We start from the raw sequence: 27,140 nt of genomic DNA on the forward strand, positions 1-27,140 counted from the left end.
ACATTCTATTTCAGAGCAGTTATTTCTGTGGGATAACTGTTCATTTCAAATTTATTCAAAATATTGTACAGCTCGACAAAATAATCAGGTATGTAAATAACAGGTTTGCACGAACATATACAATTGAGGCCGAGGTTTAGGGCATTTTCAAATATGCCAAATACTCACCTAAACAAAATTCAGAAAATCCAATTTTCCCATTAAAAGCTCAAATCCAAACTACTCTATGGACACGGTACAGAATGCCGCAAAGCTAAGAACTGTAAAAACCACACAAGTATTATCTGAAACTAAAGTTTATATTTTGAGAAACGTTTTATCCTCTGTAACCAGAACATGCCATTTCCCTCACGTGTTTGGTAAGGTTTGTTTTTCATTTTTTTTTGTTCCAGTCGCTGGATTCTCCACAGTTAAATTAGGAAACAGGGCTCTGTGGAGGTTGACAGCAACAGGCTGAACATCAGAATTACTAATTGGAATTTCTAAGCATTCTTAAGAGAAGCATGCAATTAGTAAAAGACATTGAGAAGAGGACTGTAAACTTTAAAATTTACCTTTAAAAAAACCTTTAAAATGTAATATTTGTTCACAGCAACATTCAGCTGTTTTTCCACAAAACGTTCTTGTAGGTTTGGCACTTTGACACAAACATCTTACCCACAAGTTGTTATACAACAGAGCAGCCGTAACTAACAAGTTCGACAACTTGGAGGCGGGGTGGAGAAGAATTCAATATGAAGTCTCTGGCTGACTGACAGGCTCTTTCACCTTCCAAGCAAAGGAAAGCTGACTCATGATCAAATCCTGCAGCCAGGTATTATACTGCAGCAAACAAACGCTGAAAACATTTAACTAAAAGGAGCATAAACAGAAACAGATGGCTTGTGACATCTGAAGGTTTTAGAAAAGACAGGCTTCCGTGCTCCCTGTGCTGTATTGCATGTCAGATTTTTAAAAGGGAGGAAAAAAAAAAACTGCATGGTCTAGGTAGAACTGGCAGCAATTTCTGAAAGGAAGGGGCCTCTGTTTATGTTCCTCCTTACGCGTTTGGACAAAACCTTTCTCCTTGCGGCAAACAAAAACCTGCAGTACTTTTCCACCCTTCCAAGTCACTTGTGTTTCCAGACAGAGTTCTGCGATGTACACGAACTCAATGTTGCTGCTCCCCCAGAGAGCCAGCCGCTGCCAGGCTGGGCACGATCTCCTGGCAGACCCACCAGCATGCTCCTGGGTCTTCAGCCAATAGCTGCAACTTGAAGAACCACACAAGAACTGGACTAAAAATACACGCCGGGACAAAAAAGAATTACATTGTCAGATTGGATTTAAAATACAAACTGAGAAGAGAAGCTAATGAAAGCAACCACGCTTCAGATTTCTAATACAAGCCTTTAATTTGCAAGTAGTTTTGTTCTTCACCAAAAAATACCTTCTTCTAAAGACTTAAGCAACTATATCAAAAGACTGAATCAGTGACCCTTTGTTAACACTGTATACAGTACTTCCATTTGCAGTAGTGGTCACAATTCAGAAAAGGAGAGCATCACCAGTTAGTCAACTTTAGCAATTCCTGAAAAACCCAAACGATTTATTGCAAAGAAAAATGCAGATGTGAACAATGATGACATACAATCATATGGCACGCTAAATACAATGCAGCTTGTCAATCTTCATTGACACAGCAAACAACCTGTTTATGCTAAAAACCTTGGTATATCTGTCTTCTGACAGAAATCGCTGTTGGTCCTGGAGAAGAACTAAACAAATCATCGAGTTAGCCTTTTCTCTCTTTAATCTGAGAGACATATATTCAATGTACTGTGCAGACTCGATATCTGAAATATTTTCTCTACATTTGCAATGCATGCAAATCTCACAATTTCTTAATTTTTTTTTAAACGTCATCTGATGATGTAAGTTTGGGATCCTTTATCCTTGGAAAATAAAACTATGGGAAACTATTAGCCACTAATGAAAAAAACAGAAAAACAAAACTGAGTGGTTATGCAAGATGGAAATGTTGTGCTATAGCAAAATAAGTTATTTTTGCATTATTTCCAATAGATGCATACTGTAGCTTTTAATCCTTTTAAATAGAGGCAGGACATTTACTTTTTCCTGCCCAAGAGTGACGTACAGGAACGATCAAATTACACACACTAAAGAACAGAAGATACTGAAGTACTTGATTCTCCACAAGGCAGAGTAATCTTCCATACCTCTGTCAGCATGCTTGTGTGGCAATCCAGCTAGCGCTCTGAAAACCTTTGCACCTTCCTCTCATGATCCAATGCATCCTCAATAACTATGCTCAATTCTTCACCTTTCACTGCAATACACAAGCTATTAACAACAAGCACAGTCTTAAATGGGTGAAACCCTTCTCTCCTGGATCCTCCGACAAAGCTTCTCCACCTGCAGACAGTTCACCTTTTACTTCCGGTTACGCAACACCAGCTGTAGAGGTAATGGAAACCTCTAGATTTAAGCAAACGCCATTTAGAGGGAGGGAAGTGTTCTTACACTCAAACACATCACAGCTGCACATTTCCAACGCATAATTCCCCATTAGTATACCAGTTCTGGGGGCTGTCTGCATATCCAGTCACGCAACGGGATCCTGACTGGAAATGCACCGATTTCCCGGGTCTGGGGCTTCTCCTGGCTCAGGGATTGATTGGTACAGGGATGGGATTTGTGTTCTTTTTGTCTCTCCAGGGATTGGATGACCTAGAAATAACTTTTCCAGCTAACTGTGTGTCTGGGTGCTGAGCTGGGCCTGGCAGTGATGTCTTGGGGTGTGCATGTGGCCAGCAGTGCTTAGTGTGGACACCAACATACAGGCTTTTAATAGAGCAGCTGGGAAAATAGCCATCATACCATCTGCTATCCCACACCTACTGTAAAGCTGCAGGCTTTGTTAAAGGCAACAATATGGCATCTGAGATGCATAATTTAAAAGCCTACAGCTGCCATTGCTGGGCAATAACAAAGTTAATTAATCAAAATATTATTCCACGTATGGAACTTCTAGAACAGCCCTGAAAATATCAGTACTGTTCTGTTTATGCACATCACAAAACACTGCTGTTTTTATAGTGCTGAAAGAAATAAGTCCAAGAACAGCTTTTTATTTTTGTCTTTGGGGTATTTTCTTCCTAGAAAGGCCATGCAAAGGATTTAGCATAGATGCTATACCAAATAAGTTATTTAAAAAAAAAGCATGATTCATGTTCCCACAAGTTTTCACCAACACAACACTGTCTGGTTCCACAGAAGGATGAACAGGCACGAACACTGTCCTTCTCTTAGAGGCAGAAACAAAACAGAAGAAATGGCTTTGGTCCAACTGTGATGTCATGGTAGCAAAGTGATTCTAAAGCAGCTGTCTAATTACATCATGAAAGGCTCAGACAGTGGTTGACTGCAGCTGTTCCGCTGAAAATTCCATACCTATAAATCTCTTTTTTTCCCCATACTTCCCTGAAATATTTCTTATTTTACCAATAATACTTATACCATCACATTTAACTTTGGTATGGACCTGAATCAGCGGTACACCACTGATCACTTAAACATCTTCAAATCTATACAAGATAAAATGTTTCAATACCTAGATTTTTTTTTATTACAGAGGTGCATGTTTCGCAATGTATATATCCAGGCACGCACCAAGTTTTCAAAAGACTAAGGATAATTTATGTTTCAGGTAAGAACAAATGTAATTCATTTTAACCTATATTTCAAGTCTCAGTTCGGTTCATGGATTTAATTGTGTGTCTGACCCCAGGAAGCAATGGAGGCCTTTTCTGCCACACTCCCTATATACTGTACCTGCAATCTTTCCTGCATCACAGATTAACTCTCGAAACACCTCCAGAGGTCTTTACATGACGCTCTCATAATACGCTATCCTGTAAGCAGATGTACAGTACATAACCATAAGTCTGGGCATTATTACCCTGATGGGAACAGATTTTTAAAAAAATGGTAGGCGTACTATAGATTCCTCATATCTGCAAAGAGCCAAGCCTAGATAGCTGCTATAGACAACACAGAGCTGCATCAAGTTTTATTAGTTACTTCTGAGCTTTCTTACTGTACAGTGTGTGAGCAAATGAAAGCAGTGACTGTATGCTACATCAATATTATAGAAAGCGTAACATGTCATCGAATATTTAACGTATTCTTATTTATCCTGACTCGTCCTGGGTGATTACATTGTGACAAGTACTACGTAGAATCTTAAGGTTCACGTTTTTTCTAGGATTGCTGGTAAAGTTAATAAAGACAGAGTATGATACAATCAAGACTGGGTTCCAAGTGCTGTCTCCTTTCATTATTTAAAGCAGTCAGCTGAAAGAAAACAGGAGGGCCACATTAATGTGATATTACATCAGACAAAACTGGTGGTCTGGCAGCTTATCTATAAAGTAGAAACCCCTTCTTAAAGCTTACCATGGAAGACTGCTGAGAAATATCAGAAACAAACCCTAAATTAATAAACAGGTTATTAATTACTTATTAGTCTGTGATGTTCGATTAATGACATTCATAAATTAAGCATTGAGAAAGACAGAAAGGGGGAAAAATACATCATGCAGCAACATTATAAATAACAATCACACCCACCGGTATTATGGATACGGGTGAGTACACATACGTTCCAATACTTCCTGGAAACAAGGAAGTCAAATCAGCAGGGTTCTTGGGGGAGGGGTACTCTTGACCCCCCTGGCAAAGGATCTTGGGTCCTCATGCCTCCTCGCTACCAGTGGTCAACTGCCAAACTGCACGGGAGGCAAGCCTGCCCATTTGTTTGGACACACGGATGTGCTGTTTCAACACGCCAGCGTCACGCCGGAGACACGCCCTGCCAGCAGGCGACATGCTGAACACCTAACCTTAACCAGAATATAACCAGAAATATAAAGAACTGGAGTAGCCAGTCAATATTCTAGTGTACTACTGCACCCATTGTAGCAAAGTCTAACCCTACAAATCCCACCTACATTTGTTTCTGCTTGTCTAGGATCTTTTCAGCGAGCACTGCTCTTGTTGCTGATGTAGGTCTCAAGTAAACATTCCTGCTTGCACACTTTTTGAACATCACTCTCCAAAGTCTCTGCACATCTCTGAATGGATGCTTGAACAGAGCAGATCTGTTTCCCCATGTTCCTCACTTCAAATTTTGGTTTCGCCCACTGTAATTTAAACTGTATTGTTGTAACTTTCTTTAAAAAGGGGCCCCCGCTTTCTGTTTTAAGTGAGGCCTTACCCCAGGAAAGAAACATCCTTTAAATAGGTGCCAGGTGAGACAAGCCACCTATTCAGACACTATTCGTTTCTCTGGATTTGTATTCAGGCCGAGCACATTTAGTTCTTCTCTCCTCATGGGCAGCACTAACACCTGAAATAAACCTCTTATCCACCAGCAAGTGACCTATAAAACGCTCCTCTAAGTATGTCAGTTTGTCAACATCCAGAAACTTTAGTCAAGCCCACACAACACAGTGCATTCCTGGCTTCATAATAACCCGACAATGCTTAACGTATGCTTTTCTCTTATATAGAACACCAAAAAATGTGCGGACACTTACAAAAACATTAACTTCCACTGCACCCAAGCAATAAAATCATGCTGCAAGCTTTTGACAAACGTATTTAGAAAGCAGTTCTTGCTCTGCTGCTGTCCTCTCCTAAGTGTAACGATAGTGTGCAGAATCACCTGCAATGTTGTTGCAAGGTCAAAGACAATAGCAGCTGTAAAACAGAGTGCAACATAGCAGGATTTTATGGAGATCTTCTGAAAGGCTGGTATAGTGTTTAATCGGCCTAATTTTTATTAGGTCACCCATTTTAAAAAAATGCTCACCATTTTTTAATAGGAAAAAAAAACATAAGTCCTTTTTATCAACCTTTGTTCACTCCGCAAAATGCCCAACTGTTCCTCCAAGGCAGGACTGCTGTGGTCACTTGTGTGATCCTTGTCAGGATTCTTGCTGCCGAATTCTCACTAACACTCTGACTGCAGCTTGTTAACTGTAGTACAAGACACTCCTGCAAGCAGGTCTTTACCAGTATCAAATCTATTAGAAAAACTGGTTCATGCATTTTTGTACGTTAAATTTCTAACATTCATAAATTAAACATTTAGCAAGACATAAAAGGGGAAATACACACATTAATTTATGCAGCAGCTGTCATATACGTTTCTAAATGTATGCTTCAATACTTCCACATCTGTGTGGATTGTTTCTGCTACAGCCGGTGTGGCTCGTCAGTATTTCTAAAATAAAATGACATCTTGACAATATTCTGCACATGGGGCTCAATGGCTACTCATCCAGGAACACAAAAATCCCCAAATTTTTAATTGTGGAATAATGTTGTCAATGGTCTAGGTTACAGCACTACTTGTACATAACTGATGGGAGCAACCTAGTAACACGATCTCAATCTTAACACGATTAAGAGGCAAAACATTTTTTTGACAGCCCAGCTTTTTATAGCAGAAATAGAATCAGAAGGCATCGAGACATCAGTTACAAAATTAGTTACGGTATTAGTTTTTATACAGACTTCAAGAGGCCAGCACAGCCTTACAGGAAAGATCTGCATGTTATCATCTTCAATGCAACTTTTAAGCAAAGGCGAACAGACCATGCAAAGTCTCCAACGAGGTTTAATCCTTAATTAACTCTGGTCAAGGAACTAATCATTTAAAAGTTTGAATGGTCAGGAAAGGGCTGAAAAAGAGAGCAAAATGCACATGCAGTTATTTGCATTGCTTTCTTGATTATATAGCTGCAGGTCTTCAGACAAACCTCAGAAAGTCACTATCTTGGCATCAGCTTCAGACTCAATTTCTCTAGTCAGGTGATCCAAGGCACAGCATCAGAACCTTAAGCAAGAGTAAAATCAGTACTCCCAGAGAAATGCAGAGGCAGGTGAACAGATTATAAGCAGGGAGTTGCAAAGGAACTAGGAGATGTCGATTCCATGTTAAGGAGAAAGAAGAAAATTCCGACCGTGGAGTCTTCTTCAGGAAAGAGGGAGGGGACAGGGAAAGCAGGGAAAGGGGGTAAAGGGGGCTGCATGTTTGGGGTGGATCTGATAATCTGCAATCCTTCAAAAAGAGACCAATTCGCATGGATTGGGAAATGTGAAGGATTAATTAGTGCTCGTGTGAGTTATTGAGATCAAGTTTCTGAAGAGTCCGATCAACGTGAACTAAAAGACAGACAAATGACGAGGCCGGTTTCTTCTCATCTAAAACTAAGCTGCATTAATAAAACTAGGCAGCTTTAAATACTAAAGCTCATAATACACATACTGTATTGTGCCGACTTGTGTTTGTTCAGTAACAAGTGTGTTGTGCAATAGGGTGCATAAACATATACATACATACGCTCTATTACAGCCCTGCAGCAAGGTCTGATGCTCTTACAGCACCTACTTTGTTCTATCTACAACTCTAACCATCCCAGAACAAATTGCCAAGACAGGCCCTGAGAAACAAGCATGGAACTCTAATGTGTGTCCACACATGACAGAAAGTGTCTTTTGGCATTTCTGGCCGATGCCTACCTTGAAACATGTTTCACGCAATCAGACAAGGCTCCATACTCTCAGCCCTTTCTAGGTCGTTCTTTGAATATGCCATATGTCTAACATATTTGTGAGTGACTCATATACGGCCATATAAACTTGCTCCAAGTTCTAAAACAAAATATCAATCAAAGACTTAAGCCTTAGGCATTGCACTGTCCCTTTAGAAAAAAGTTGCGACATCTTTCAAATCAGATAAAAAAAATACGTTCTTATTTAGAGAGCTCCAAAAGTTTCCCAGCGTAACTGTAGTCTTATGATCTGTTTTTGCACTTGCCAACATTCCTCAGCTGGGGCTGAGGCACTTTCTCTGTGTTGCCCTTTCTGACCTTGTGCTAGGAACTCAATCATCAAACACTGCTCAGGCTCTCATGTTTGATGTGCTTCATGTTACTACAAACACGCCTGTGCAATTCCCACAGGTCCTGCTGAAGCAACTTTGCTATCCTGTGTGTACGACCCCACTCGAGAGGCACAAGATTAGGCGCGCTAGTAATGTTTTTCAGTGGCTTTGGGCCCAAAATGAATCCTTCTTGTACACACCAAGTTCAGAAACTGGAAGAGGCACTGCGAGATTAGACTAAGCTGTGAGACGCAGTGGAGAAACAATAAAGCTCAGGTTCGAACTCTTCCGTTATCCTGTGAGCATAGTCAGACTTTCAGAAGGTGAGTGTTAACATAAGCAATTATGTTAGGCAATTAAACGGATTAGGAACATGTTAAACGTCAGCAATGGCTTTGCTTATGGATTTTTGTGATACATTTTCCTTGTTGATTTGCAAGATGGGAATTTCCAGCTGATGAACAGCAGCCCACACAAGGTCAGCGTGACAGCCTCAGCCTGCATCTGACAAAGCCTCTCTTACAGTAAGTGCAGACAGAGGGCATTAAAGTATACTGATCAATCTGCCATAGGAAATAACTCCATTCTCATATTCCTTCTGTAAAGAGTTTTTATATTTACAGAGATCATCTAGCATTGAAAGAAAAAGATTATTCTTGTTGAAAGGTCAGCAATCACAAAGAACAGAACATTACCCGACTAATTATCTATGATGACAATACTTCTACTAGGCTATACCTAGATTAATAATCTACTAAATTTCCTCACAGTTCTGTTAAAATATAGGCTATTTCAAATGTTTATAGAGTTTTTTTAAACAAATATAACTTTAGAGAATAAACTAGAAATCCCTAACGTATGGTACAAAAAGTTACCTTTCATGAAGTAAACTTATGCTTTGGTGACTAAGGTTTTTTTTCCCCGAGCTGTACACTATAAAGACATCAAAAGCATCTTAATTCATGTACAAATAACACTAAATAATGTATTTAAAAGGTGTTCGGATTTTAAAAAGACCGTTGCCGAATGTGTTTGGTGTAAGATTAAATTCTTATTTTAGTGAGCTTTGAAGTCTGGAAAAGCTGCTGGTTTTTCTGGATGTCAACAAGAGTGCATGTTCATTTAATTACTAGGTGCTCTGCAATTACTGTCAACATCACCTTACAGGCACGAACTAAAGACCTCTGTTACTGCAGCAGACTGCAAGAGCCATTACCAAGTGCAGAGTGATGCTGGTGGCCAAAAACGGTAAAACCATCTTTACAATTCCAATTCAACAGCGATTATCCTTAATCAGCTGGCCACTCGTGCACTTTTTTTTCCCCCAGTACTGCCGTAGAGGAGATCCTGATTAAAGTATGATTTGGCTCGGTTTTCTTTCAATAACATGATAGGGTTGTGAAATAACAGTAAACAAAAAACCTTTTTTCTGCTCAATCCACAATTACCTTTGCCAGGAAGAGCACCTTTTTGATAAGGAATGGATATAAAGCATCAAGAGGGGAGAATGAAAAGTGTGTTAAACCTGTGCCTTAAAACTGAATTTTTTACTTAAGACTTTAAACTTTAAAGTCTTAAATAAAAAGTCTTACATTTTAAACATAAGGCCGGAGACCATCAATGTTTCTTTACAGTAATCTGGACTCAAAGTCAGTAACGCTATTCACCCCAGAGAATGCTGTTAGTCATTCTGAGGGAGACATGTGGCAGCAGCACTGACTGCACCAAGAGATACAAACCTCTTGTGTATGTTTGTACACATACATACATACTGATTAAGCCATATCTATAAAGCATTTGAAAATAAAATGAAATAGAAATAGAAATAAACTCTAACAGAAACCATGAAAAATATACACTAGATGCACAGCTCTCATTCATGGATGAAAGAAACAGAATTGAAAGAGGCCCTTCCTCATGATCTTCTGGTCCAGATGTGCCTTCAACCCAGATTCAACAAGCACAAATTACACAGCTGGCAGAGTGGACAGCTAATGACAAGGTACAACGCGCACCAGAGGTTCAAAGACAGAGCTGGTGCTTTGAACATCCACAACTGAAATCCCCCTCAATTAGGAAAACCCATGGAAGTCTAGGGGCAGAGATCCACGGTGACGTACAGATTCCTAAAGAAACTTTTGGAGAGCCCTTGAACAGTACACACTGAGAATTTGTTTCTCTCCTTCTGATCCAGAGCTGCTCCTCTGAAAAAGAAACAAACTAAAATCTCTGATTTACGAACTACAGAAACAAGCTTATAGATAACTGATCAGTAAATTTAATTTAATCAGTACATTTGAATACAGAGGTCTGAAGTATTAATGGAGAGAGAACATTTTCCAACTTAATCCCTCCTAAAGCCTGTAGACAAAAGAATGCTGAGACTCTGCCAGAACATCTTTCAGCATTTGCTACTTTGGCGGGAGCGAGGGGAGAGCTCAGGGGGGGAGAGTTTTCCTATCAGCTCTGTTCAATCAACGGTCTCCCACCACTACGCCAGTGGAGCAAAACTAGGCTCTCCACAGCAAGCAGGATCTGTGCACCTTCACCAGCAGATAGCAATGGACTCACAGGGCCATTCAGCACAGCCCCCCACAAAGCAAAACCAGAAAACAGCGCTAACCTGCAAACAGGCAAAAGCGATGTCCAAGCCCAAAACATACAACATTAAGGTAGCATAATTCGCCTTAGCGCAATGCCGGTCTACAAACCTACACTTCTTTAACAGCCTTGGTTTGATTACATCTGACAACTTCTCTGAACACTAACACTAATGTTCTAACAAAAAAAAGGCACAACCCAAAGGACAGTCTAGCAACAACAAATCTGATTTTAAAAGCACGTTTTTATAGACGATGTAGGCAGCATTAAAGAGCGTCTTGCAGAGATACAAGTGGGGAGCTGCGTCAGCATGCAAAGGAACAAGTAAAGGTTTATTCCACGCTGAAAAGAGAAGAAAATAAACACAACGCTTCGGCTGTGGAGCCTCCACAAGCCGACACATTGCGTTTACTTTCTTCTCTTTACAGCATGGAATAAAAAAATGTACTTGTTCCTTTGCATCTTCCAGAGGTGTAGAGATCGTGGCGTTCTTCACCACCCAGGCCCCCTCAGGAAAGCGTGCAGGATCAAGCTCATCGAGCAGAGTCCGGGGCAGAAGGCGGACACTTACAGCACGGGCTACACGCATGTCACAGGTGTACCGGCGCGCTTCACCGCAATTCAGAAGCTATGTGTACACAGCCGCTAGCCAAGTACAAAACAGCAACGGCGTACTACAAGTCTCGGGGAGAGACGCATGTAACAGGTAGCGATACTGCTAAATGAAGCAAAACAAAGACACAGGGTACCAGTGAGCTGTGGGCTCTGCTCTTCCACATTCACGTCTGAGGTAAAACACCCTCGGTTCTATCTGATTGTGGGCTTGCATCACAATTATAACCAACTGTCAGTGCTACAGTTGGTAACAGAAGTATATTGAGTTTTTTTAAAACATGGGTGTTTTTCCCTTAAAGGACGTACTGATTAGAGCGTATTTCCTCTTGGTGCCTCACAAGTGTGACGAGCTCACACGGCCTCACCGTTCTCGTTCGCGGTGGCGATGCACTCCCTGAGGGACTCTGTGAGGCCCAGGCTGGCGGCGGTGGGCAGCGGGCCCAGCAGCGTGGCGAGGGGCAGCGGCTGCTTGGCGGGCGAGGCCTGGCCCGGCTCGCCCCCAGCGCCCGGCCCGCCGGACTGCGGGAGCACCTCGTGGCAGAAGTCCTTGCTCAGGTGCTGCGCCGCCGCCTCCAGCTCCTCGTCGTCGCGCTCGTCGTCCCCGGCGAGGCTGCTGGAGGCCAGCGAGAGGCTGTCGTCCTGGATGTCTGAAACGGCACAAGGGCGCACGCTGTAGCACTGACAGCTGGTTAGTGCCGCGCCGCGCGCCGCTGTGTCCGGGGTCTGGCGAGGCTGTGGAATTCACATGACCATTGTGGGACAGCAGTACTACCATGCATGACAAAGGATGCACTACACAAGGCTGTGGCAGCGGCACGGAGGTCTATAGGATGTGATTGACCATCCATCGGTGAGATTCACACCATCCGCTGTCGCAATAAAGCCCAGTCCATCACTCCGGATCCCAACCATCCTGGCTACAAACTGTTCTCCCCCTGCGCTCTGGCAAGCGGTACCGCGCTGTTAAAGCACAAACCACTAGACTCAAAAACAGCTCCTACCCTACTGCAGTGCGCATCCTTAACAGCTGACTGCAGTGCCTCAGGACTCAATGTACCTCTGCACTATGCACTTTTTTGCATGGACTGTTTTGTTCCCCACTACTACATATTTATTGTTCTCCGCAGCACATCTATTGTTCCTGTTGTTACTTATTATGTTCGTAATGGACTGTCTATGTTGTGTGGTGTTGTCCGTTGTCCTGTGCCGTATACTGCATGGTGCGCAAACAAGAACTCCAATGTACATATACATGAACGTACAGACAGCAATAAACTCTACTCTGTTATAGACATCCTGCATGTTGGCCGAACATGTCAAAATGCACACGCATAGCTCGGTGTAGTTTGACGAGCGAGAAAAGGTTTTATTTGCGTCCCATCCAGTAAATTCCTGCAAGAACTGATCTTTTCTGACCGGATGGGGTGATAATAGGTGGCAAAAGGGGATAAAATAGGAAGAAAAACCAAACTAAATTGTTTTTGTCTGCACTAGAAAAAATAAACTGACATCCAAACAAGGGCATTCCAAATATTTCAAAAGATATACTTACATACTTATTAAAATCAAGGAGAGGGGATTTTATTAATTGCATCACTGAATGCCTCATCAGATGCTATTGTGTTGTACAACGGCCTCTGATGGGGAGCCTGGCATGACGTGACGTTTCATCACTTAGGGGTTTGTTTTTGCAATGTTTATTTTAATTAATGCATATTCTTGGTTTAGGCTGACAGTCTGGGGTGGTAAAACAAATGTTTTATCATAGACAAAAGCTTAAAATTAAAAAAATGACTCCACTTTAGAGACAGATGCACAATAAACAATTTAAAAATGCAGAACTAATTTTGCTACAGAGTTAGGTCATTCCAGACTAGACCCATCAGATACAGTGATTAGCTGATGACATCATGTTCCTTATGTGTAAACTGAGGGATGTTTTAAAGAAACAGCAGGTGCTCAACAGAGTGAGATTGTAAATTCTCTGTACCTTCCTTCGCATATGATGCGTAGAGCCCTTTCAACCTGGGACGGCTGTTCTCAAGTTCTGTCTCAATTTCATCTTGGTAACCTGATATTTCACCTGCGGGATTTAAAAAAAAAAAAGAATAATGAAGCCCATCATCACAAACTTGCACATGATTTGTAATTAGCTTCAATGAGGAACACAAGATTAAATGGAAAATAATAAATACCTTCCACTTCATCTAGTTTCTTCGCCAGTTCATGCTCAAGCTAAGAAAACAGTAAAAAGAAACAGTAAAAAAAAAAAAGAAACAGCACAAACGGTTTGTCCTAACAGTTTGTCTAGCATTGATGGTAATAACTGGTAATAATAACCCTTATACACAGATAGTGCTTTTCTGGACACTCCACTCAAAGCACTTTGCTGATAACGAGGACTCCCCTCCTCCACCACCACTGATGTGCACCCCCACCTGGATGATGAAAAGGCATAGTGCGCCAGTACGGTCACCACACATCAGCTCTCAGTGGAGAGGACAACAGAGTACTGAGGCCAACTCAGATGGGGATTATAAGGAGGCCATGAGCTGTAAAGGCCAGGGGGAAATTTGGCCAGGACATGAGAAATGCTCTGGGATTTTTAATGACCACAGAGAGTCAGGACCTTGGTTTTAAGTATCATCCAAAGGACGGCGCCTTTTTTTACAGATATGGTGTCCCCATCTATACTGGGGCATTAGGATCCACACAGACCGCACGCTGAGCGCCCCCTGCTGGTATCACTAACACCTCTTCCAGCAGCAACCCCAACTATCCCAGGACGTCTCCCATCCAGGTACTGGCCAGGCTCACTCCTGCTTAGTTTTAGTGGCTTGGTGATATACTGTAGCTGCTGGTTATATAATACAGAGAAGTCACACTGTACTGTAAAAAATATATAAAATTGCAATCAGACTGAATTCTGTTTTGTATGAAGATGGCTGGAAGGCATGCTTGTACAGTTCACTGTCCTTTCTCCATCCCCCCCGAGATTCCTGACTGAGAAAACAGCTGATTTTTGTTAACCAAAAAAAGCAGTAATTTAAATGATAGACTTGAGGGGCCCAAACAATGCATGTTCAGACACCTCAAATACTTGTGCGAGCACAGAGCAGAATACTATACCTGCTGGAGTTTAACTTTTCTCTGTCCGGCCGTAAATGAAGGAGGATCACATTCCTGCTCCAGGTCTACCTTCATGAACTCACTGATGGTTAGCTGGCTTGTAGGAGTATCTTCAAATTCCGTTAGCCTTCGAGACAAATTTTAAAGACAAAAATGACCATCAACTCGGTCTTCCAGCCACTTTGTTTAGCAAGACAAACTCGCATGTTAAAAAGATGCATTTATTACATTTGAAACAGCCCACAAACACTGAAGCTTTTTGTTCAAAATGGATATCTCACAGCAAAAACGAAAGACTGAGTTATTACAGGATTGCGAGAAGAAAATATATGTATTATTATTAGAGAACTGAGATCAAGTATAGACTCACAAGAAGCTACCCATACAGAACTGAACTAAAACAAATCAGAGCTTCAGTTTTGCCACAGAAATGCAAGTAAATTACAGGACTAATGACAGCAACAGAAGAATTCCCCCTTGACATTTTCTTTTCCTAATGAAGTATTAAAATCAATAATTCAAAGGCTTGACATATGATACACCAGTATTTAATACTGGCACCTAAATGAAACAACTGTCACTTTCGTGTGACAAAAAAATGTGCAAAGAAGGCCAAAGAGAGAACCTGGGCAGAAAGCCAAGCCTCCATCAAGGGAAGAAGTTTTACGCTGACAAGGAAACCGATACACCATCCCCCCCGGCGTGCCAAACCAGAAGGTGCCTCCAAACGGCTCCAGCAAATTCACGCTGAGCTACAACGCATGGATCTCCGCTTCCTCAGTCGGCCGCTCAGAACTACCGGAGCGACCGTGCAAAGGCAGCCAACCTGGGCTGGCCGGCCGGCCTTCCCGAAGGAAGGTCCTCCTTGTCCCTGGGCACTTCGGTATTCCCCGCACAAAAACACAAGGAAGTGTACAGACAACGGGAGACTGCCTGGCCCTCCGCGTCCAGGCCTAGCATGTCCGCCAGCTAGTGGCTCATCAACCTGAGGACCTCGTCCAGCCGTATAATGAGAGCAACCAGGGCGTAGCTTCAATAACAGGGCTGTGTGGCTTGTTGCAGAGTCCCATAACCTGGTGTGTAACAACCTGCCTCCTGTTCTCAATTATAAATGAACTTCCCCTCTGTTAGCTTCCCAAAAGGTGACGGCCTACAGTGAATCGAGGAGGCTTTGCTGCTTGTGTTCGGAGAACAGGCAACCAAGCACTATAAGGTATAGTGGGGCAGGCAGGCCATTGTACATCTGATAAAAATGATGGTCCTGCATCAACTAACATGGTGGCCTGACCCTTGGCAAAATCGTATGAGCTACTGCTCTGACAGAGGTGGAACCGGGGATATTTTGTCAACAACCAAAGCTTGTTCAATTTTTACACCAGCAACAGGCCCTAACGTATCAGGAGAAGCATGGCCCATCACATAAACTGCTCCTGCTCAAAAACTGTTCATTATTCAAGGCTTTATGGTATAAGTCTAGGACCTAACAAAACAAACAGATATGAAACACGGGGTGCCTACTTGGATCCTGTTCCTACATGGATGGCTGCCTCTGACTGTTTGCTTTTCTTTGTTGTCATCATAGGGCCTGTAACTCTAACACCCGCTGCGTGAAGACCATTAGTGAATTAACAATATTAGAGGGTCATGCCAGTAACAGACAATTTTCAGAAAATACTTCTAATGAGAAGTATACAACTCACAGAAATGAATAACCTGAAACTTCCTGAGCTGCCACACACATTGCTCAAGGTAGCTTCAATCCCCTGTAAAGCACTCGCTCCAAAAATGAATATGAAGGTTTAGTGGGTCTGTCCCAATGTGACCGTGCCCCTCTTACCTCTTTCGTAGTGTGGCCTCACAGACTTTGACCACTCCTATGACTTCTTTAACTGTGCGACGGAAATCATGCATCCTGGCAGCAACGAGGAGGGCTGAGGAAAAAACCCAACAGCACGTTTTAAGCTTCTGTCTCACACAAACACTACACGCATTTAAAATAACCTTTTGAAAACCAACATTTTTTTAGGAAAATCTACACATATTACCAGAATCTACTACCATACAGCAACTTGAAATACAGTATAAACAACTTCCTGGTAAAGGATTAATACATGTGGTGCAATGCTTTGCATTGATCATTTAGTAACAAACACTACACTTAACATCACAAAGACCTGAAACTGATGAGAACATGAATTCCAGGTTAAATTCCAGTAGTACTAACAACATTAAGAAATAAATTAGTCTGAGGAATTAGCACGTTTGCACCCTTCCATCCAGAGTTTATTTGGAATTAATGCGCTTGAGAGTAGAGTATTGCACATCACACTGCAACTTCTACTTAAGTGTGCCTGCCCTCTTTCATGTGTTAAACCTAATTTTTACAATCAAAAGACATCCTTGTCTTGGCCAGCAGCTCGCATGTGGAAAATAACTTCAACCTTAATAACTGCATTTTCTTGTGACCATAAATTTTTTTCTGCAGAAAAGCATATGAAACTGCTTATTTAAGAAGCAAGACTGAAATGGAGTTCACACTCGCAAAACCTCAGCACCGCCACAGGCACAACACAGATTGCTAGTATTAAGTCTGGCTATTAAGTGTCTTCATACTGGGATAGAGCAGTGAACTCTTAATTAACGCATTGATTATGGAGTGTTCTAAAACATCTTCATCTGCGCTTACTCGTTAGTGAAATGATGCATCAGATTAGAACCTGGTTTGAAGTCTCCTGTTGCTGATTTGCAATGGGCCCATTAAAATCAGTAAGACAATGCACTTCTTCAATGGAACCATGGTATTAATGTAAGCCTGCACACTTTCTGCTTCAATGTTCACACTTCTAAATCAAATTGGAAGCATGCCTATTGCCCTCAAGTGCTTCCTCAAATACTGACCATTTCCCCTCTGAAGTGGGAGTTTGACCACATTCCAGTGTCTCCTCACACTCAGTCAAGTTCTTTAACGATGCCTAATATGTAGCAAGTGTGTCAAGCGAGAGAGATTTAGCTGCTGATGCCAATATCACAACAGTAAAACAATCCCGGCACAACCCCCGAAATGCTTAGTTTTGAACAAAAAAATCACAAACAGAAACACAGAAGCCTGAATTAAAACTCTTCACTGAGTTCAATGGATTCCATAACAAATGCATAGAGCTGAGTTAATGATATATGCATTTCAACCACTAAATTGTAATAGAAACAAAGCATGTATTTCCTGTTAAGTGTAATATTTTGCCATCAAAGTCAAACTTGGCCTTCATTTGCTATTGACCATGACCAGGGGCCGTAAATGGAAACTAAACTGCAGGGTGAGAACAGGAAGCCTATCTTTGCTCAAAGGTTAGGGGGTGTAGGGAACAATGCGGCCAGTTATTTTGTGGCTGCTGAAACCTGTTGTTTGCAACTTAAAAATCAGTCCCTTCCTTATCCCCAGAAGGAGTTCATGTTGTTAATGCATTACATAAGCTGCTTGCATTCTAGTCATGTTTGTAAGCACACTGAACTACAAAGAGCCCAAGATGCCCTTACTGCAGTCTAAAAGCCCTTCTACTGAGGACGTTTGTTTGTCCAGACAAACTCATTTTTTAGGTTATTTTGGGCATCACTCCACAACACACAAAAAACAGCAAAACAAACCTTTTAGTTGGATTAGGAAATTGGTAGGTGTACGCTTGTATCTGTTCTATATTCCATTACGTCCATTGTACAACAGGACCAGGCTAGGCGACATCTAAAATCTAATCTTGCTCCACTACTCTACAGAGGGTGGAGGGTAGTAGAGGAGATTACTGCCATGTGTACCTGTACACTGGAATTCTTATTCGTGCTGATCTCTCAGGATATGCCCAGTACAGCAGACAACACCACACAATGTAGGCAGTACTTTATTATTTTTAACAGAATAAATAATAACAACAGGAACAATAAATATGTAGCAGTGATGTTAATATCTGACTTATTAACTAATATTTCATATCTGACTGATGACAGACTTATTTTAAGGGGTCACATGTTGCCCCTGGGGTGGGGGGGGTAGGAGAAACGGGGTGAAGCGGGGGCAGATACCGTACCTGCACCACACAGCCCCGACGGCCTGCGCCCCGTGTGCATCCAGTCCCTCTTCATCCTCTGGAGGAGCCGGAGCGCGGTCATGGACACCTCGTGGTTCTTGTCGCCGAACTCCAGCATGTGGGCGAACCGGGGGATATACAGGCAGGGGTCTGGAGGCACGGAACAGCGGAGGGGAGTCAATTCACGGGGGAACCGGCTCGCCTCCGCCGCGGTTACGAACGGCACAATGGGAACCATGGAAAGGATCATCTTTAAATAAGCCAGAAGGCGTTCGGCCACTCTCGCTGGTGCTGCCGCTGTGGGTTAACACGGCACCCAGTCGGGAAACACGCCACGGAGATTTACAAACAAGAACGCTTCAAAGAGTATTTGGTCTCCGAGGCAGAAAGTCAAAGCATAACTTCAGATACAAAGCACTCGTGATAGAGCGCCCAGACTATAAAACCTTCACCCTGAATATCTGGGTTGAGATTAAATGAACTCACAAAAAACAGAGCACCCTTACTTACTGGGGGCTCTGTCTCACACAATGTCAGCCTGACATACAGAACACTGTGGTGTTCCAAAAAAAACTATTTCAACACTTAAATAAAGTACACGCTATCAATGCTTTTAGTTCAGGTGGGTAGCTGCTTCAGCATGCGTAGTCTGCAAAGGAACAAGTAATAGGTTTATTCCATGCTGAAAAGAGAAGAGAGAAAACGCAACTTTTTAACTGTGAAACCTTCTTCAGGTGTCTCACCTGAAGAAGGTTTCACAGCCAAAATGTTGTGTTTTCTCTCTTCTCTTTTCAGCATGGAATAAACCTATTACTTACAGTATCAATGCTTTTATGTGCCTTGCACCATTGAGAATGGGTATTCTGTCGGAAGAAAATTAAATTCCAAGTTATATTTATTCTCAGCAATTTCATGGTGTTAAACAACACTCAAAAAATTAATGTCTAAATTGATGTAATCTAAATCTTTTGCACCACAGACTAATATTTGAAAAATCTTCAGAGAAAGCATTTTGAAACACCCATTACCTATCTGCAAAATTAGGCTATTACGTTTCTTTGCTTGTTTCAGGCGCCGACTTATAAAACAATTAATGATGGAAAACCTCCCAGTGTCACCTCACTAATTCTCAATTTCAGCATCTTCTCTAGCTTTCTGATTGCTTAACCAAAGAACTGCACTGGCAGGACTCAGGATTAACTGCTGTTCAGACCCAAGTGTATTTCCTAGGCAAAAGTCAGAAAACAGGAAGAATTCCTATTAGAACTGCTATTACTGAAATGTACAAAACCCGGCCCAATTAATACCCAGATGGTGCAAGCTTCACAGGAAATGCCACTATTCAGTGGCCTGGCAAGTGGTAAAAGGAAGAAAAGACCTGACCGAAAACCCAGCACAAGACTGAGCCCCAAATGAACAGTACAAAAGATGCATTGTTCAACCTGGTTGGCGCCTTCAGAGAAACTCTTTTCCCACAAATGTATATATAAGCATGAGTGTGGACCTGTATAAGCTAGAATGTAACAGTCTAAGTGGAGAAATATTTTAAAGGGTTACACGTTGCCCGTGATCATAGGAGCAGTTAGTCTAAACATACTATATAAATATGTAGCGCAAGACAAAAGTACTCTCCGTGCTGTGTTTTTTTTTTTTAACTGATTTTATATCACTTCACAAACTGCATTTTGTACAGGTTTTTTTGCAGAAAGGGGAATAAACACCTAATGAACTGCAAATGACAAATCTCATCCAAGGTTTTCAACAACAACAATCAAAAAAGGGGTAAAAGGGTCATCAAAGGCGCACCTCCTAGTTAGTATTTGAACGCAAGAACATTTGCAACAAGAGACTTTTCAGCCTCTCTGGCCCTTTTGGTAGAGAACTGATCCAAGGATCTCACCCAGCCATTTCCTAGAAGTCAGAGTCTCAGCTTCAACAACATGGCCCAGTAGCTTGTTCCCTTCTCCCACAACTCTTTGGGTGAAGACACGGCCCCCTGTTCTTGGGCCTAAATACACTTCTATGTAGTTTCCACCACTTTTATTTTTGAAGATTTATGTATATGCTGTGCTCTTTACAATCTATTAGTCTGCGTATAAATACTCCAATGTTTTTTAATCCTTATATACATTATAAAGAAGATAAATGAACGTCTTGATTTTTAAAAACAATATTTACTAAAGTCTTGTTTCAACATATTTAGATACAATCTGTTTAACAGCCCCACAGTGGGGAAACAAATGTCAAGTGCTTTAATGGACATTAATCTTCAAAAGCTCTTGATTCCTACAAGTCATGGGAAACAAATGCCTTTTAAATTCAGTACTCAATTTGTGCCATAAAGTCCTTCAGTCTGCTGGCTGTCAGATTCAACCCATTTCAATCAAAAGATCATGAAATATTACTCCAAAGGCAAACTTTGAAACATTAGAACAGAGAGATCATGCTGACACAGGTTACAAACAGTAAAGGAAACCCTCTTTCTGGAGTCGTTTTTTTCCTCAAAGCAGTTACAATCAAACTGTTATCATTTTACAACTTCAGTTGGGAACGGTCTCTCTAGCCAGTAAACAAATCAGGTAAGATTCAGGTATGGTGAAATTCACAAAAGAAGCTTAGATCCACAGGTCTTAGTTCTACATCTTAACACGGTATTAAGGAAAAAAGTCCTCTTGACCTTGAAACATGACCTGCTGTGGAGGGATGTGATATTACTGAGACACTGGGCCAACAAACTACACTGTATAGCTAGAACTTGTGCAGTGAAGGTGCTGTAGCTACATAACTTATTCTTAAAGCAATGGATAAGGGGCTCATGCACCTTAATGCATCCTTACATGAGTTGCAGCTTTTCTATTAACTCATTCGATTCTTAACATTAGTAAAATAAACTCAACGTATTATTAATAAACGAGCAACTAGCTGATGAAATAAAACCTTTGCTCCGCTAACAAAAAACAGGTATCACACAGACTCAGCATCGCCTCTCTGAAATCAAAATGATTTTAAACAAGCACTGAAACAACCGGCCTGCATTTTAATTCTCCAGCCCCCCTGTTAAGTTTTAAGACGGTGACGGCGGCACCATCTGAGCATTCTCCGTAGGGTGTCCCGTGCCAGTCTGATTCACAGTTTACCACAGATCCAAAATGTGGACTCGATACTGAGATATTAATGAAATCCAGGTCTGACTCCCAGTTAAAGAGGTTAGTCATAGCAGCCTGCAGCAAGAGATATGCTGCTCTACAGCTCTAAAAATCAGCAGTGACAAAAAATGGGGCTAAACAGCTCTTTAGTGCAGACACAAAGAATAATGAAAGGCTTTTCAGTAAATCCATCACCCTTGCAGGCTATCAATTATCAGCAGGGGACACCCGTAGCGTCACGAAGGCTTGAGTGGAACACGCACATTGCTTTAGACCACAGCAGAAAACCCAACTCTTACCCAGAACTATAAACCAATTAAGAAACAAATGAATAAATTCTCGATAACTGTCCTCATGAACCGCTGCTCTTGGTTATGTACGTAGTTCCAAGCAATCGTTTTGGTCACACCGTACTGCTTTCTAACTAACAGGCAAATCATATCTAAATAACTTTAAGCCTACCGCCTAAAAATGAGAGAATAACAGCCAGCAACAAAAGTTGGGGTGGGTGGGGGGTGCTGCACGATTAAATTAGTAAACCCCACACACGTTTAAACAAGGGGACAAATATATATTGCCTTTTTTACCGCATTAAACCTTGAAGAACCGAGGAGGACCATGAGACAGTAGGCATCTGCGTTTCGCGGCGCTAGAGCCCTCTGCTGGGGAGCCGGGAGTCCAGCCTGGAAACTCGACTCCTGCGTTAAGCCCAGCCCCCTCTCCTCATTCCCATTCCCAGATTTAACATGGCTCCTGGCTCCAAGGAGGCTTCCCACAACACAACTTAACGTCTTTTTTTTTTCCTGTGTAAAACGGACACCCTTTAACGCAGCCAGGTAATTGTCTACGCGTTTTCGGCCTTTTGTTTTTCGACGGAGTCGAAATCGCTGAGGATTAATCCTCGCGGTTCGGCGACCACCGGGGTCCAGCTGCTGAGCAGATTAGGAAAGCGACCTGCGATGCGATGTCTTTTCTGTATGCACTTCGTCACACACACTGTTCGGATGTCCTCGTATTGTTAGATCTGAGCTTCAGATGTGTTTTTCAGAAGCTAGCGAGTAGTTGCCAACTATCGATGCAATGTCAGGTCAAACAATATCGGCGCTTCTTTCAAAAAAAAAAAAGATAAAGTCGCGTAATAATTACGCACCGCTGCTCGCCTCTCTGTTTACTTCGTGAATCCTTAATTAAAAGGCGCCCGCTGGTTGAGTCGTTTCAACAGAAACGCGTTTAAAAATGAGCTGGAGCACGGATTAGATAGTGGAAGTTATCTGAATTATGTAATTAGAGCTGGACTTTTATATATTATGAGGTGGCGGAAGTTAACGACTTGGCACCCGAACTGGCTTGGTGAGGAACTGGGGGTCTTCGAAGAAGTGTGTGTGTGTGGGAGGTCCGTAGAGGTTTTTTTTTACTACTTCAGATCCTGAATTACAGTTCTAGCATCCTAAACATCGGTTTTATATATGTTTTTTTTAAAAGCTTCATGGGGTACGCGGGCGCAAAAATAATAGACTTGAAAGGCAAGACCAGACCCCTCCATCTTCCTCTCCCTTCTCCTCTGTATATACTTTGCAAACCACAAAAAAAAAAGAGGGAGAGCAATAAAAATGACGGTAGTTTCTGGCTGTGAACCCGGGCGGCTGTGGAGGTGACGACGCGAAACTGCGTTTCTAAAACTCCGGGGCGGAGGAGAGAAAGAGCTACCCGGTGCGTCCTATACCTCCCTCTCTCTCGGTGCAACTTGTGGTGCTGGGAGGAGGAGGAGGCGGCCCGGCTCGGCTGGGGGAGGTGCCCTGGGGGGCCACTGACGTGAAAGGCATCGGGAAAGTTGATTTGTTAACAGAAAAGGCTGGGCGTCCGCACGGATTAAACAGAAATAAACTACCGGGGACGGAGAGAAAAAGCCACAGACCCCGCTCTTGTTGTTTATTCGCGAACGTTATCTGCGGGACGGCGGCCGGAGTCCGAAGTCGTCGTCTTTTTTTCCCCTCTCCTCCTTCCTGGGATATGCAGCATCCGCTTTCGCCGCACATCTGTCGCTCAAGCAGGATACCGGCGGAGGAGCCCTTCTCGTTTAAAATTTCTTCCCCTTTCTCGAAGAGATCCAGTTTGGAACGGGAGGAGGAGGAGGAGGAGCAGGAGCAGGAAGGAGTCGCGGAGGAGTGAAGGAAAATAAAAGCAAAAAAAAAAACCACACGCAGCAAAACATGGTTTCCAAAACCGGACTGTTTCGCTTCGGAAAAAGAAATCACGGAGAGAACGGAAAGGACAACCCCGCTCTAAAGTAAATGAATGCCGGAATAATCGCTGGAAGGTTATTTTAATGTTGCTGTTCAACTACATACAGGGTTGGTAACCCACTTACTGTACTGTGAAATGCAAGGATATAATTTGCTTTGAAATACGCAGAGCTACATCCCTGGGGTGGGAAACTACGTCCTCGGGGTGCAGTTACCTGGATTCGTTCGATACAAAAAGGTCCATTAGACGTCACGTATAAACGCCTTTTAAAAAATTTCTTTCGATTGATCTGCTGATGCCAGAAGCTCCAGAGTGCCTTCATGGCAGGATCATGAAGTGTTTGACTTTCTTCCTTTTACTTCCAGAAACCTTGAAAAAGTCAAAGAGGAGTGTGAAACACCCCAGCAGGCTGCCAGCATGCTATGAGATCGTTACCCTCTCGCTCAAGGAGAAGATGGCTGCAGAACTGTACCCTGCCAGCGCAAACACCAATATCCCCAACAGCAACGGCACTACGGTGACTGCCCCCAGCAAGAAGAGCGTCGTCCAGGTCTGCCAGGCGGTGACCGCCTCCGCCACTCACGCCACCCAGCAGAACATCAGCAACAACAACGTCGAGGCGGCGAGTTGGCAGTGTTCGCACCCCACGCTCAGAGAGAGGTAACCGCCAGAGCTTGGACCCGGGAGAGACCGAGAATCAGACCCCCCCACCCAACCCAACCCCCGTCCCCCCTGTCCCACCGCTGCCTTTTTTTTTTGTGTGTGTGTTGCATTTTCTCCATTTAAAAACCAAAACGCGCGTCTTAAAACGGAGAAGTAAAACCGAGAAAGTGGGGGGTGCGAGGAGTCCTGTGCGTTTATCCCGGGCCTAGGTGCAGTGCAGATGTAGCCTTAGTTTGACACAGCCCGTAGCATGGAGGGTACCGAGGGCTGAGAGGAAGTGTGGTGTTCAAGAGTCACTGGCGATTCGCAACACATTAAATTGTAGGGGGGGTGTGAGAGCTTTTAAGATAGAGGTGTTAGGTTTTGATTTGTTGTGGTTCTCCTTTCCAGGAATGCCTTAATGTTCAACAACGAACTCATGGCGGATGTACATTTTATAGTTGGACCTACAGGTGCCTCGCAAAGAGTGCCTGCACACAAGGTGAGGTTCAGCGTCTTTAAAACCTGAAGGTTTTTTTTTTTACATATATATATATAAGCGTCGAACTACCAACCGGGCGAACTGAACGCGATTTTCTTTTTCTCCCCTCCCTCCCCTTCAGTACGTGCTGGCAGTCGGCAGCTCGGTTTTCTGCGCGATGTTTTATGGCGACCTCGCCGAAGGAAAATCAGAAATTCATATCCCAGACGTGGAACCCGCTGCTTTCCTTATTCTTTTGAAGTAAGTTTCACAGCACCGCTTTGGCTCGACAGCGCGGTGGAGCTGGGGATATAAATGTACCGCTGGTGCCCCGCCATTTCTGTTTTTGAGCCCTTCTAGGGCCACGACCTTGCGGTAAAGAAACGATCCGTTAAAATTACGCGGGAGGTAAGCGGCTCTTTTTTTTTTCTCCTTCTCGTCTCAGATACATGTACAGCGATGAAATTGACCTGGAAGCTGACACGGTGCTGGCCACTCTGTATGCTGCCAAGAAATACATCGTACCGGCTCTGGCCAAGGCGTGTGTGAATTTCCTGGAGACCAGCCTGGAGGCCAAGAACGCCTGCGTGCTGCTGTCCCAGAGCAGGCTGTTTGAGGAGCCCGAGCTGACCCAGCGCTGCTGGGAGGTCATCGACGCCCAGGCCGAGCTGGCGCTCAAATCCGAGGGCTTCTGCGAAATCGACCAGCAGACCCTGGAGATCATCCTGACGCGGGAGACGCTGAACACGAAGGAGGCGGTGGTCTTCGAGGCCGTTCTGAGCTGGGCGGTGGCCGAGTGCAAGAGGCAGGGGCTGGGCGTCACCACGCGGAACAAGCGCGGCGTGCTGGGCAAGGCCCTGTACCTGGTGAGGATACCCACCATGACGCTGGAGGAGTTCGCCAACGGGGCGGCCCAGTCGGACATCCTGACGCTGGAAGAGACGCACAGCATCTTCCTGTGGTACACGGCCTCCAACAAGCCCAAGCTGGAGTTCCCGCTGACCAAGAGGAAAGGCCTGGCGCCGCAGAGGTGCCACAGGTTCCAGTCCTCCGCCTACCGCAGCAACCAGTGGAGATACCGCGGGCGCTGCGACAGCATCCAGTTCGCCGTGGACAAGCGCATCTTCATCGCGGGGCTGGGGCTGTACGGCTCCAGCGGCGGGAAGGCTGAGTACAGCGTCAAGATCGAGCTCAAGCGCCAGGGGGCCACGCTGGCCCAGAACCTGACCAAGTTCGTTTCGGACGGCTCGAGCAGCACCTTCCCCGTGTGGTTCGAGCACCCCGTGCAGGTGGAGCACGACACCTTCTACACGGTCAGCGCCATCTTGGACGGCAACGAGCTGAGCTACTTTGGGCAGGAGGGGATGACGGAGGTTCAGTGCGGGAAAGTGACGTTCCAGTTCCAGTGCTCTTCGGACAGCACCAACGGCACAGGCGTGCAGGGGGGGCAGATACCCGAACTCGTCTTCTACGCATGAGCTCCACACCCGCCTCTTAACTGCATTCCACTACTGCTAGTCAAGCACATGGAAGAGTCCAGCAAACTCTGCCTTCTAATAATGTAGCAACGAGGAATACGCGACACTAAAAGCCTGTTAGCTGTTCGACAGACTGTCCAACCTTAAGTGAAGGAATGCTCTTCGGATTTATTTATTAAAACGGTTGACTTAATTATTAATACTGCAGCATGCAGTTGTCTGTAAAAAAAAAATAATAATTGTATGGCACTGCCAGCGGGCGATTGCCTGTAGTGCTTTGTGGTTTTGTACATAAAAATAATGCTGTTTTGTTTACAGCTTGAAGCTGATCAACAAACAAAGTTCTGTATTAGAGCGCAGCTTACTTAATCTGCAGATTATATAAAAAGAAGGTTTGTGACTAAAATTTCAGGTGTTATTGCTTTTTATAACCGCAGGGATGGAAAACACTAAGGCAAAGCAAGAAATTTTAGAATCCACGAATTGGCACATTATAAACCCATGCAAACAGGTTATAAGCAGAGGTTTGATTGTCATGTCTAAGGACAACAAACAAACGTGATATAAAATGCAAAAAGACTACTTTTAAACCAAGGAGACGACGAGAAGAGATAAGGAGAAAACAGTAGCTAAAATACAACTCGGAAATTTCATGGCAATGTATAAACTGAAGGTCTTGAATATACAGGAAACAGAGATGGTAAACCTTAAAGACCATTTCCTTACAGAGAAGTCCCAGTGTAGGACACTAAGGACCTGAATTTCCAGACAGTT

At 43.4% G+C, this 27,140-nt stretch overlaps 2 protein-coding genes across 8 annotated transcripts in view; one reads left to right on the top strand and one right to left on the bottom strand.

Annotated features, from left to right (window-relative positions):
* Positions 1-27,140, bottom strand: part of brf1b (BRF1 general transcription factor IIIB subunit b) — a 75,017-nt gene that overhangs the window by 29,744 nt on the left and 18,133 nt on the right. The window contains exons 7-12 of the mRNA XM_015350309.2: positions 18,376-18,525; positions 16,137-16,230; positions 14,300-14,426; positions 13,366-13,405; positions 13,161-13,253; positions 11,536-11,817 (exon numbers count right to left, since the gene is read on the bottom strand). Of these exons, the coding sequence (XP_015205795.1) occupies positions 11,536-11,817; positions 13,161-13,253; positions 13,366-13,405; positions 14,300-14,426; positions 16,137-16,230; positions 18,376-18,525 (786 nt within the window). The remainder of the gene's footprint in view (positions 1-11,535; positions 11,818-13,160; positions 13,254-13,365; positions 13,406-14,299; positions 14,427-16,136; positions 16,231-18,375; positions 18,526-27,140) is intronic.
* Positions 22,236-26,772, top strand: btbd6b (BTB (POZ) domain containing 6b). Of its 7 annotated transcripts, none has more exons than XM_015350314.2 (5): positions 22,267-22,357; positions 24,131-24,425; positions 24,819-24,909; positions 25,031-25,149; positions 25,334-26,772. In XM_015350314.2, the coding sequence occupies exons 2-5, from the start codon at positions 24,220-24,222 to the stop codon at positions 26,364-26,366; spliced, it is 1,449 nt and encodes a 482-aa protein (XP_015205800.1). In that variant the 5' UTR covers positions 22,267-22,357; positions 24,131-24,219; the 3' UTR covers positions 26,367-26,772. The 7 variants fall into 7 exon arrangements, with proteins under 7 accessions (XP_069049256.1, XP_015205800.1, XP_069049254.1 ...); XM_069193153.1 differs by having other exon boundaries at positions 22,276-22,357; positions 23,625-24,425; XM_015350311.2 differs by lacking the exon at positions 22,267-22,357 and adding an exon at positions 22,427-23,872.

Source organism: Lepisosteus oculatus, chromosome 8 (genome assembly GCF_040954835.1).
Source record: "Lepisosteus oculatus isolate fLepOcu1 chromosome 8, fLepOcu1.hap2, whole genome shotgun sequence".
Lineage (NCBI taxonomy): Eukaryota > Metazoa > Chordata > Actinopteri > Semionotiformes > Lepisosteidae > Lepisosteus > Lepisosteus oculatus.